The sequence below is a fragment of the Oncorhynchus mykiss genome, chromosome 12, assembly GCF_057628025.1.
Source record: "Oncorhynchus mykiss isolate SJ-2025 chromosome 12, ASM5762802v1, whole genome shotgun sequence".
NCBI classification, from domain to species: domain Eukaryota; kingdom Metazoa; phylum Chordata; class Actinopteri; order Salmoniformes; family Salmonidae; genus Oncorhynchus; species Oncorhynchus mykiss.
Genome location: NC_143033.1, coordinates 50,096,362 through 50,109,594, shown reverse-complemented (window position 1 = coordinate 50,109,594; position 13,233 = coordinate 50,096,362). Strand labels below are relative to the sequence as shown.

Here is a 13,233-nt window from a genome sequence, read left to right as displayed (position 1 = left end):
TCATATTCCATATATAGCGCACTACTTTTGACCAGAGCCCTACGTGTGTAATATATGTACACATTGCAGTAGTAGCGTTGCTGTATCCTTCTCAATTCAAAAATTAACACGATACTTAGTCTGTCACAGATGTTACCTACGTTAACAAATATGCCAGTATGTCAATCCTTCTGATACCCCTGTGTAAGAATCACAACCACTGTGATACATGATACAGCTTACTACTCGCACTACTTGATACAATTTTCTACTTTTATGCACACCTTAATCCACCCCTTGGACACACTTATTTCAGCTGACAGTTAGAGCCAAATGTATCAAACACATGCAGTTGAGGTTGCTATTGAACCAGTCATTGCTGGTTCAAAGAATATACCTTTAGAAATGGGTTCATGAAGTACATGTCTGCAAATGAGTATCCGCCGCAGATAAACACAACAACTGCTATTCCTTCAGTCTCCTCCACGCTGCCTCCAAGCTTCTTAAACAGCGCTACTCACATTTTAGCTCCTAGAACTTCCAACCGCCAAGGCATGGGATCTCATCCCTCCCCCTCTCGAAGTTCGAACCTGCATGCTTGTTGGACAGTCATTTGTGTCACAGCCATGTTCCTTATTTCATAGCATGCTCCTGGTAACGTGTTTGCTGCATGGCATACCACATATCGGCAATTATGTGTGTTTTCTTTTCAACACCTGTTCTGTTGTTTTTGTTTTATTTTCAAGTGTTTTCAGAATGTTTCGGGTGCAATTATGGCACATGAAGTAACTGATGGCAGATATTGCTGTGTAATTCTTCTCCATCACAAATTGAGTCATTTTGACAGTGTCTTTGTCAAACCGCATCTTTGTTGTTGCAATTCGAATTTGTAAAACAAAAATGAGAGTTTTGTAAAAATGTCTTGATTCATTTATTGAATATTTTCCTTGCAAAATCAACAACATTCAAAATGATTAGGCTATTATGATTCAACCCTGCTTTGAGGGATGAATCCGCTAGTGTAGCGTCAGTCATGTGTAACATTTCTGGTGACCACGCCATCAACTCTTCATGTCCCACATATTGCAGCTAGTTGGTTTGTCAGCATGAATGTGGCAACAATTAGAGCTCCCTGTTTGCCCCACCCCATGCTTTCTTTCCTCCACAGTCATTCAATGACAAGCGTAAAAAGAACCTCATCTTTACACGAAAGTTCCCATTCTACAAGAACGAGCTGGGTGAGCGGGATGGCAGTGATTCCGAACGTAAGTACTGTAGGCTCGAACATGCTCACACATACAGGTACAAACACTGACACAGGTACATATAGGTGATACATAGGTGCGCTGTCGAAACGTGTGCCGGCCTCCCTCCTATCTTTTTTTTCTCTCTCTTTTGGCTCTGGTGGAGTGATGGCATCTGGAAGCTCAAGTCAGGATCTGCCTGTGTCAAGCACTGAGCAGTCACCAGTGGTTCCTCAAAACTTCCCCCCCAGGGCTCATCTATCATGTCTTATCTGATATGACCTAAAAAAATAAATAAATAACGTCTTTTTAATTACAGCATGTGAGGATTACTGAAAGGGGTGATATAAGAGAACTGAAACTGTACTGGTGCTGAGCTAGTTAGGACCGGTTTAGGCTGGTCGTCTGGTGTCTGCACAGTGTCTGAACTGAGACCGATGATCTGAGCTGGACTAACCAATCTTGCCTTTCAGGATTTCACCGTTTCACCTCTTTAATGCCACTTACCATCTTCCTTCCTCCTTTCCGGCTATCCTTGCCTTCTCTCCTTGTCTTTGCTCTCTTGGGACGGCCATGTAGGACATCCCAGGAATAGGTGATGACGGGTATGGGACAAAGACGCTGAGTAAGTTGGTTTAGGAATGGTCCTGTCTGTTCAGTCAATCAAAACTCCCACCCCCCCCCCCCCCTCTTTGTTTTTTCGCTACCTTGTTAACTCTTTTTGATAGCCTGTTTGCATGCTGCAGTATCACGACTCCCTTTGGGACCTGATTGTCTTGATTTCTGTCACCTCCTAACATTAAGATTGTTTGCATGACACAAAAAAAAGAAAGACGGAAACAGTGTTTAAGTCTGGAAATAAATGTTCAACTATTCTGTTTGTAGTAAATCTCTGTCTCTTTCTATAACAGACAGGTGTTGTCTGTTTGGATATACACTGGTCATCTGAATGGGATCAGCTCTTTTTAGGCTGGCATGCTAAGGGGTTCTTACTGTCAATGCTATGTATATTTGTGCTTTTTAATTATCTCACTTATAGTACATTTTGAATGTTTCTCCATGGAATGAGTTTGACACATTGTTGAATCCCATGAAAAACAAAGGTGTCGCAACTTTTTATTTTACTGCGACAATAATGGACACCCACCCGTGCAACATTTGCTTTCTCTTATATATTATTATTGATGTTACGTTGAGTCCATATCCCGGGATCAGAGTACAAATAGATGTAGAACAAGATCATGTTGGTACTGTCTTGAGTTTCATATGAAATAAATAAAAAAGCAACAATTATGTGAAGTAGATTGACACTTTATAATTACAGCAGAACTATGGCTAGTATGGGGGGGGGGGGGGGGGGGGGGGTTGATGTGGCTGTGTTTTGTGCATACTAACTAATTAACTTAACATGCCATCTCCAAGAGGCACCAATTAAATACAACTGTGAGTTGCCAGATAACAGTTCATATAGGTTTTCTAGGTGTTGTGCTGAAGCCTTCAAAGTGAAGCAGGGCACTTGGGGGGTGTTATAGTAGAAGGTTAAATTAATCGTGGCAAAGAGTTTTTTCTTTTAGGTTTTGAGACAAGCGCACAATGTGTTCATCCTCCTGAGAGCTCTAGTCGTGACCTAAATTAAATTAGGCCTATATTGACAATCTTTTGACTAAAGAAACTGATTTGATGTCATATTATTTAAGTAATGCAATGAAGCGACCAATATATCACCATAGTCATAACTTGACTGGTGGTCAAGGGTTCCTTTTGAGGTCCATATGGCAGTCCCTACCAGCTGTAGTTTGATTATCCACTCAGTACACTCATGTGTGGCCACAGCTGTAAATCAAAACACATCCACTGGTCGTAATTTCAGACGAGAGAAAAGAACCCCCGAGTTTGTTTGTTTGTTTGTTTGTTGTAAAATGTATACTTGAAAAGCCTGTTTGCGTAGTGCAGCAGAGGAGTTGAACTCCCTTGGCAACAGTCACAATTCACTTCGAAAGCATTATAAACTCTCTCAATCCCTATTTTTAGTATGGCCAATTCACAATTTACACCAAGAGTCTTTTCATTGCAAGTGTCTAATCACTTCTTTACTCATCCAGATTGACATTTCTCCTGTCGTGAGACACTTGATCATGAGAATAAGCATGAATGTGTATGTCATGTTTGTTTAAGTAACCGTTTTCTGTTTCATAGTAGCTATTTTAGTAACCGTTTTCTTATTGTTTCATGTCACCAGGGAGTCAAGAGGACATGATTCTCTCTTATGAGCCTGTCATTCGACATGAGAGTGAGTACTCCAATCTTTCATCAAAGCGCTCCTTGTTAATGCCTCAGCACTTTTTCAGTCAGTGAAACATTAGCCACTTACACATTGTCAGGCTATATCCATGCATGCCAATGTGTACTAGTGCCACAAGGTTTTAAAATCCAGATATATAACGATTGATGACTTCCTGTTAACTCCTGCAGGAAGGCTCAGGCAAGATTCAACAAGTTCTTCCATACTAGTTATTTACAGGAAGTAATCACTTGTTGAGTCGAGACATCAAAACCGTTCTGGCACTAGCATGCATTGTCTTGCTCGGGTATAGCTTGACAATGGGTAAGCGGCTATTGTAGTAGAATTGCATGCCCAAAATTACTGCAGAGAGTAACGCTAAGGGGACAGTTATAGCCTCAAACGTCTGTAAATTAGTCAATCGACACCATTTTATCTTTCAGTTAATTACACCAGACCCGTCATAATCCTTGGACCGATGAAGGACAGAATTAATGACGACCTGATATCAGAATACCCGGACAAATTTGGCTCCTGCGTGCCGCGTAAGTACCTGTACATTCGCAAGGAAACCAGGGGCCTTGGGTATCAAGCATCTCGGAGTAGGAGCGCTGATTTTAGGATCAGTTTTGCCTGTTAGATCAAAATGGATAAGGTTTCATGGACAGAGAGGACCTGATCCTAGAGCAGCACTCCGTTACCGAGATGCTTGATACATACGGACCCAGGAGTCAGTCTTCCACGCTGTCTTAGGGTGTTTGTTGCTGCATCACAAATTAATTGTGTGATCATGTGCCCTTGTGATTAGCTCTCCCTATAAACAGTATATAACACCGTTGCCCTTTTAAATTCCACTGTGCTGCCAATACACCATTGTGGTAGTGGTTTATATCCATCTCTTTCATTTGTTATGTCATTATAGTGTTTGATTCATTATTTTTCCTAATTTGTCATCCAAAGGCATTTAATTTTTGTTTTTGGGGGGGGGGTTCTTTGTTTTGTATATTACATACTTGGTTAAATTATCCAGTGATGATTTCTTGACGACAATAATAATGTAGGATCTTATTATTCCCTTCTATTCACATGTGCAATTTAATTGAACCATTAAAGGGACGTTCAGTATTTTAGAACTTGATGTTAATTGGTTCCTCACACTGAATGTAGTCTATGGGCCAGGAGACACTGTAATCCATGGTTAGGTTTTTCTTGAGACAATTACTACAAACTATTTTTTTTTCACAATCCAACAGAAGCTATGGGATATAGATTTACGGACAACAGGATTGTGTGTTTTTTGGTAGTTTTTTGTTTAAAAGCTTTATGACTGTTGTAGACCAGTATGAAAGATAGTGAGGCTGTACTACTAAATTCAGAGGTTCGTGGACAGTAGTGTTTCTGGCTTAAAGGAGCATTTTACTCAAACCATTTTTCACACATTTCTTGTCTGTACAAAATGAATGTGGTCTCACAATCCAATTATTTTGCACATACACGCCTCATGGTTGTCTTAATAGTAGGCCTGGAGAAAAGTTTTGGAACTTTTTTGTTCCTATTTGATTTTGAGAATCAGGAGACTGAAAGTCATGTAATGAAAGTGATCATGAAAACTTGCATTTTTGGGACTATCAAAATTGGACTAAACTAAATTTGAGTATGTAATACTATTGTATATTTCACATCACTGTGTACTTGATGTCATATTTTTTGTTTTCATTTTGTTTGTTTTCATTTACTTATCTTTCTATTTTTAAAACCAAATAAAGCAGCTAACAGTTCAGGGCATCGAGGTAAGTAAGCCACGTCGTTGCTGGTATACAGAATATACAGTGCCTTGCGAAAGTATTCGGCCCCCTTGAACTTTGCAACCTTTTGCCACATTTCAGGCTTCAAACATAACGATATAAAACTGTATTTTTTGTGAAGAATCAACAACAAGTGAGACACAATCATGAAGTGGAATGACATTTATTGGATATTTCAAACTTTTTTAACAAATCAAAAACTGAAAAATTGGGCGTGCAAAATTATTCAGCCCCTTTACTTTCAGTGCAGCAAACTCTCTCCAGAAGTTCAGTGAGGATCTCTGAATGATCCAATGTTGACCTAAATGACTAATGATGATAAATACAATCCACCTGTGTGTAATCAAGTCTCCGTATAAATGCACCTGCACTGTGATAGTCTCAGAGGTCCGTTAAAAGCGCAGAGAGCATCATGAAGAACAAGGAACACACCAGGCAGGTCCGAGATACTGTTGTGAAGAAGTTTAAAGCCGGATTTGGATACAAAAAGATTTCCCAAGCTTTAAACATCCCAAGGAGCACTGTGCAAGCGATAATATTGAAATGGAAGGAGTATCAGACCACTGCAAATCTACCAAGACCTGGCCGTCCCTCAAAACTTTCAGCTCATACAAGGAGAAGACTGATCAGAGATGCAGCCAAGAGGCCCATGATCACTCTGGATGAACTGCAGAGATCTACAGCTGAGGTGGGAGACTCTGTCCATAGGACAACAATCAGTCGTATATTGCACAAATCTGGCCTTTATGGAAGAGTGGCAAGAAGAAAGCCATTTCTTAAAGATATTCATAAAAAGTGTTGTTTACGGTTTGCCACAAGCCACCTGGGAGACACACCAAACATGTGGAAGAAGGTGCTCTGGTTAGATGAAACCAAAATGGAACTTTTTGGCAACAATGCAAAACGTTATGTTTGGTGTAAAAGCAACACAGTTCATCACCTTGAACACACCATCCCCACTGTCAAACATGGTGGTGGCAGCATCATGGTTTGGGCCTGCTTTTCTTCAGCAGGGACAGGGAAGATGGTTAAAATTGATGGGAAGATGGATGGAGCCAAATACAGGACCATTCTGGAAGAAAAACTGAACTGAAAACTGCTGTTCACAAATGCTCTCCATCCAACATCACTGAGCTCGAGCTGTTTTGCAAGGAGGAATGGGAAAAAAATTCAGTCTCTCGATGTGCAAAACTGATAGAGACATACCCCAAGCGACTTACAGCTGTAATCGCAGCAAAAGGTGGCGCTACAAAGTATTAACTTAAGGGGGCTGAATAATTTTGCACGCCCAATTTTTCAGTTTTTGATTTGTTAAAAAAGTTTGAAATATCCAATAAATGTCATTCCACTTCATGATTGTGTCCCACTTGTTGTTGATTCTTCACAAAAAAAATACAGTTTTATATCTTTATGTTTGAAGCCTGAAATGTGGCAAAAGGTCGCAAAGTTCAAGGGGGCCGAATACTTTCGCAAGGCACTGTATGTAGTGTAACCAAGTTGTTGGTAAAGTCAATGTAGTGAAAGGTAGTAGAATAGGTTCCACTCTGTTGTAAGTATTTGATTCAAAATGTGCTTATGTAGAAGTATTGACATTTAAAAATACAAAAATGCCTCTCTATACACAGTTACCAGGAGATCTATAGATTCACCGTGGGGAATGTGTAGATTTCTGTTCTCACTGGTAAATCTATATATTCCCTAGAAAAACCGACACATTTTTTAACCAATGCGACAGAGAATCTATAGATTTCCCTATTATACACATTTACGTTAACACATATACCAAAAGTTCAGATTGAACAAAAAGCACATTCAGGGCTTGATTCTATCCCTATGGCGGAAGTTCAGCGCTCCAGGGCAATTTAAAGTGTGAAGGTCATTTCCAATTGAGCTGACATACGCAGTGTTTACCGTGAATGTAGTCTCCGCGAACGCGCGGACATTGCCTTTCATTTAAATTTCAAATGTGTTATTGCACTGAACTTCCGCGAAACGGATTGAATCGAGCCTTTAGAGTATCATAACACTTACACTGGGTTTACATTCTATCACACTGAAAACCCTACACCCTCCAGATTTCCGCGTAGGTGTACTAGTTATAATGGGTTCAAAACGATCATGTTATTTTGAAAACTGTTCTAACAATGAATTAGTTTGTTTACACACACAAACAGGCAGTTGTGTTTGTGTATCTGCACTGTGATCCCACTGTGCCTGCCTTTTGCAACTATATTGTAAATAAAAAGCTATCAGCCACTTATTGTAAAGTGGGACCATACTAACAAATGACATTAAGGCTAGAATCCTTAGTTGCTACAGCCATTTGCGGACTGAAAATTAAATATCAATACTCATTGATTCTTGAAGAATATAACTTTATAAATGGCTCATATGCTTAGTTCACCTGTCGTACCACATCAGAACCCCTTAATATAAGCTTATTTCACTGGCAAGTTTGTAAACAATGTAAATGTAAACAAATCGTATATAGCCTTAAAACAATATTTTTTATATAATGGATGGTCAGTCCTTGCATCCATAGCTCTGCCTGTGAATTTGAGAGGGGTTACATTTCTCCAGGCCCATCCCTCAGCTTTCTACCAAAACCGAGGCGGGGGACCGCTTTATTATTTCAATTAAGGACTCTTATCTTTAAATGTTGTCTTGCGAACAACCTTTTTTCCCCTGATTGTTTAAAGACCAAGTGGTTGGAAAAAGTTTGTATTTTTCGAACAAATAGATAACGTTTGATAAAAATCAAACATTTGAAAGGTCGCGGTTTCGACTCGGTGAAATATCTGTCGATGTTCCCTTAAGCAAAGCACTCAACCCCAATTGCTCCGGTAAGTCGCTCTGGATAAGAGCATCTGCTAAATGACAAAATGTATTAATAAAAATTGTCATCCGATGGACGGCTGTAGATGTCGTCTGATTTTGAGACACATCTCCCTATAATTTGGGATTAGATATGTCCTTGACGTTTATCTAGAATCATATTGAATTTGTTTCAAGGACACAATGACAGTTATGTTGTTAAACCAATCACTCTAAACACTGCCCCCTCTATAACTCCCTCTTCAACAATAATTTGCACATTCAGTTAAACAATTTCCTCCTTTTACATTGTACTTTCTGTATTTAAATACACTTTCTTTTACCTCTTTGCCTCCTTCTCTTGTACCAAAGATACCACTCGATCAAGGAGGGACTACGAGGTCGATGGGCGGGACTACCATTTTGTAATGTCCAGAGAGCAGATGGAGCAGGACATCCAAGAGCACAAGTTCATTGAGGCGGGCCAATACAACGACAATCTCTACGGAACCAGTGTTCAGTCGGTCAAATATGTGGCTGAGAGGGTAAGTGTCAATGTCGTTGCAATTGAGATATATATATTCCACAGGCAGAAAATGAATGGTGACAGACAGCGGTACACAAACCCAATGTTGACTATGTGTATGCAGTTCCCATTATATAACCTCACACATTTAGCCCTATGCTAACCTAACCAGGTGGCAGTGATTGTTTCCTGTAACAAATTCTGCATCCGCTTATCAAAGATCCTGAACTTGTTATAGACAAACCAATAGCATTTCTTGAAATAGGTCAACTTGGACACCCGAGAGGTATATTTAAACTTCCAAATTCAAGGGCTGCATTTCAAACACCTACAAGACACACCCTCCTCCACTTACCCCCACCTTTAATCACGTGCAACTACGTCAACGATTTTAATTGGCTGAGAAATACAAAATGTAGCTTCCTGTATGTTGCAACCACACAAATATTTAACTTTTTAAAAAGTCTGTGTTAATTGTCTTCAAGCATAATTATCCCTTTATACAGTTTGTACTGTTTACCCCTTCTAGTAAAGTATTACCAGATTCTTTGTCAGAAACAGTAATTTCACTGAATCAAGAACATCATGTGAATTCAATGATTATGTACAGTGCCTTGTGATTTGGTGTTACAGCCTGAGTAAGATATTGTGTCACTGGCCTACACACAATACCCCCTAACGTCAAAGTGTAATTGTGTTTTTAGACATTTTTACAAATTAATACAAAATGAAAAGCAGAAATGTTTTGAGTCAGTAAGTATTCAACCCCTTTGTTATGGCAAGCCTAAATAAGTTCAGGAGTAAAAATGTGCTTAACAAGTTGCATGGACTCAGTCTGTGTGCAATAATAGTGTTTTTAACATAATTTTTGAATGACTACCTCATCACACACAATATGTAAGGTCTCTCAGTCAAGCAGTGCGTTTCAAACACAAATTAAACCATAAAGACCAGGGAGGTTTTCCAATGCCTCGCACCAAAGGGCACCTATTGGTAGATGGGTAAAACATATATATTTTTAAAGCAGACATTGAATATCCCGTTGAGCATGGTGAAGCTATTAATTACACTTTGGATGGTATATCAATACACCCAGTCACTGCAAAGATACAGGTTTCCTTCCTAACTCAGTTGCCGGAGAGGAAGGAAACCGCTCATGAATTTCATGGTGACTTTAAAACTGTTAGAGTTGAATGGCTGTGATTGGAGAAAACTGAGGATGGATCAACAACATTGTAGTTACTTCACAATACTAACGTAAGTAATAGAGTGAAAAGAAGAAAGCCTGTACAGAATACAAATATTATAAAATATGCATTCTGTTTATAATAAGCCACTAAAGTAACACTGCCAAAAATGTGGAAAAGCAATGTCCTGAATACTAAGCATTATGATTGGGGCAAATCCAATTAAACACATCACTGAGTACCACTCTTCATATTTTCAAGCATAGTGGTGGCTGCATCATGTTTATGGGTATGCATGTCATCGACAATAACATTTTTTTTTGTTGTTAAAAGAAACAGAATAGAGCTAAGCTCAGGCAAAATCCTAGAGGAAAACCTGGTTCAGTCTGCTTTCCAAAAGACATTGGGAGACACATTCACTTTTCAGCAGGACAGTAACCTAAAGCACAAGGCCAAATATACACTGGAGTTGCTTACCAAGATGACATTGAATGTTCCTGAGTGGCCTAGTTACAGTTTTGACTTAAATTGGCTTGATAATCAATGGCAAGACATGAAAATAGCTGTCTAGCAATGATCAGCAACCAATTTGACAGAGCTTGAAGAATTAAAATGAGAATAATGTTCAAATATGATATAATCCAGGTGTGCAAAGCGCTTAGAGACTTACCCAGAAAGACTCACAGCATCACTGCCAAAGGTGATTCGAACATGTATTGACTCAGGGGTGTGAATACTTATTTAAATGAGAAATATTGCAAAAATATATTGCAGCATTTTATAAAAACATGTTTTCACTTTGTTATCATGGGGTATTCATCCATTTTAAATTCAGGCTGTAACCCAACAAAATGTGGAATAAGTCCAGGGGTATGAATACTTTCTGAAGGCACTGCACATGAACTGTTTCTTTCTTCTTTCAGCAGGGTAAACACTGCATACTTGACGTGTCGGGGAATGCCATTAAACGACTACAAGTAGCACAACTCTATCCCATTGCCATCTTTATAAAGCCCAGATCCATCGATTCATTAATGTGAGTTCTCATCTCCCAACTCATGAACATATTATTACATAGCAAATGTGTTTAACGGATATGCAATACAGTAGAAGGCGCTGACATCAAGTGAGTGCAGAATGTATTTTAAGTGGTCACCAAAGTGGGCAGGCGGCAAATCAGGCAATTAAGTGAACATGGGAGTTGAATTGACAAATACAACAGCTGCAGACAGTAGAATTTATGGGTCCGGTTTCCCAGACACAAATTAAGGGCTGAAGATCAGCGATTTGAATATGAAGGTCATTTCCGATTTAGCCGACATATACAGCGATTAGAATGGATGCAGTCTCTGCTAATGACCGAACATTGCCTTTAAATTGATATCGCCCTGTAGCGCAGCTCTTCAGCACTACGGATTAAATCCAGCCCTAAACCTATTCCTGGACTAAAAGGTACTTTCAATGGAGATTCTCCATTGAGCTTGCTTTATAGTCCAGGACTAGGCTTAATCTGTGTCTGGGGAAACCTCCCCATGGAGTCTGAGGCCTCACAACAAACATCTGTCCCCAGGGAGATGAATAAGAGGCTAACAGAAGAGCAGGCCAGGAAGACATTTGACCGGGCCATGAAGCTGGAGCAGGAGTTTGCCGAGTTTTTCACAGGTACAGTATCCATGAGTTAAAGATGAACATTGTTGCTCTTTTTAGACAAAAGAGTTGTAGTCGTGTCGATTTCAGTGCCACCCGTGCCGATGTTTACAGTTATGAGGCCTCATTTCTTAACCTTCTATAGATTTCACGCAATTTTGGTGCACATCGAGATCCTACAATTAGTGGGAACATTGCATACTGTACGCCCCAAATTATAAAGCAGATCCATACTGTAATTCTGCGCATGTGAACGAGCATTACAACCCTGCCTGGATAATGCCCTTTATTCAACTTTTATGGTGACAAATAACACCCTTATTTGCTGTATGACAAGGAATAATTGGAACTAAGCCACTAGTACATTTGATAAACTACTTTTAGGATTTTTTTTAAGCGTTAGCAGAATGTTTGTCTTGAATTGACAATATGTTATATGGGTGCGATGTATTGTTCTCCCGAACAGTATGTACATTACTAAAGAATAATGTCCTTCTCAGTGGACAATGAGCAATTTTATTCTTTAAGAAAATCATTTCTAAATGGCTAGGTCTGTCTGTACTGAATGTCTCCCTATGTTTTGCAGCCCTTGTTCAAGGGGACACCTTAGAGGAAATTTATAACCACTGCAAAATGGTGGTAGAGGAGCATTCAGGACCCTACATCTGGATCCCGTCAAAGGAGAAATTATGAGAACACACCACTTTGGCAGGGAGATTGGACTGCTAGTAACAAAATACTTTGTAACATATGATCAATTGTAATGGCAATTTATATTGTTCCTAATTATAGCCAATAAATATGATTTTTTTTTGTTATTGTTTATTCTTTTTTTCACTTTAAATATGAATGTTCCTGAATGTACACCACAAAGTTCAAAAAACATTTTTGGCCTAAAAAAATGTTACTGTTTGTATATTTAATGATTTTTATTTTTAAGAAAATGTTAAGGAAATGAAATAAACATGGGCATGTGTTCACCTCGACTGCGTGGAATTTCAAATGAATTTTAGAAGATGGCGGCAGATACAAGTCATTGCCACACCAACAAAGGAGGGGAAGGAAATAATATCAGCTTCTTTTGCTTTTCTCCACCCAACAGCTAGCACTTTGTGTCCTCTGACGCTCACCTCACATCAATAGATGACATTTTGTGTGACTGGCATCTATGCACTCACATGGCCCTTGGACACAGTTCATCATACTCCTGCTATTTTTACATTGTTATTTTGTATTCATTTTATTATGTTGTGAATCCAGATTTGTTGGACATTTTAAATTTGAATAAGAATTTCAACTTTATTGTTTATTTTGCAGATTCTTTCATTATTTCATTGTTGAGATGCTTTGAGAGGGCACAACAGCACAGAAAATATTTATTATAAAGATGTATAACTTTGATTAAACATTTTATTTGAAAAAGGTATCTTGTTTGACAGTGAACTGTATATTTGGTGATGCTGGGCAAATGGAAAACTACTCGTCAAGAACTTGGGAATATAAGGTTCTATCTGCATTTTTGTCAAAATTATTGACAGCCTTGTTCTGTTCAATTATCTACCTATATAGCACTCTTAATAGCACAATTCATTTTAAATTCAAAAGAATACTATATAAATTGCTGACACCATTCAAACCAATTAGGGTTCTTAACACTGAAGCCAATTATCTCAGACTCATATTTTTGCAGATCGAACCTTATAGTCCCAAGTCCTTTGAGGACTGATATTAATGCACTGTGGTGAGCCCA

General features: G+C 38.9%; 1 protein-coding gene across 40 annotated transcripts in view; it reads left to right on the top strand.

Annotated features, from left to right (window-relative positions):
* Positions 1–12,906, top strand: part of dlg2 (discs large MAGUK scaffold protein 2) — a 242,131-nt gene extending 229,225 nt beyond the window's left edge. For 22 of the 40 annotated variants that reach the window (XM_090192669.1, XM_090192650.1, XM_090192681.1 and 19 more), the window contains 7 exons: positions 1,148–1,244; positions 3,463–3,513; positions 3,948–4,049; positions 8,496–8,668; positions 10,760–10,872; positions 11,407–11,498; positions 12,070–12,906. In XM_090192669.1, the coding sequence (XP_090048795.1) occupies positions 1,148–1,244; positions 3,463–3,513; positions 3,948–4,049; positions 8,496–8,668; positions 10,760–10,872; positions 11,407–11,498; positions 12,070–12,176 (735 nt within the window). In that variant the 3' untranslated portion in view covers positions 12,177–12,906. Of the gene's footprint in view, positions 1–1,147; positions 1,245–1,802; positions 1,849–3,462; positions 3,514–3,947; positions 4,050–8,495; positions 8,669–10,759; positions 10,873–11,406; positions 11,499–12,069 lie in introns of all 40 variants that reach the window. The other 18 variants (XM_090192662.1, XM_090192657.1, XM_090192668.1 and 15 more) reach the window with 4 other exon arrangements.
* The last annotated feature ends 327 nt before the right edge of the window (positions 12,907–13,233 follow it).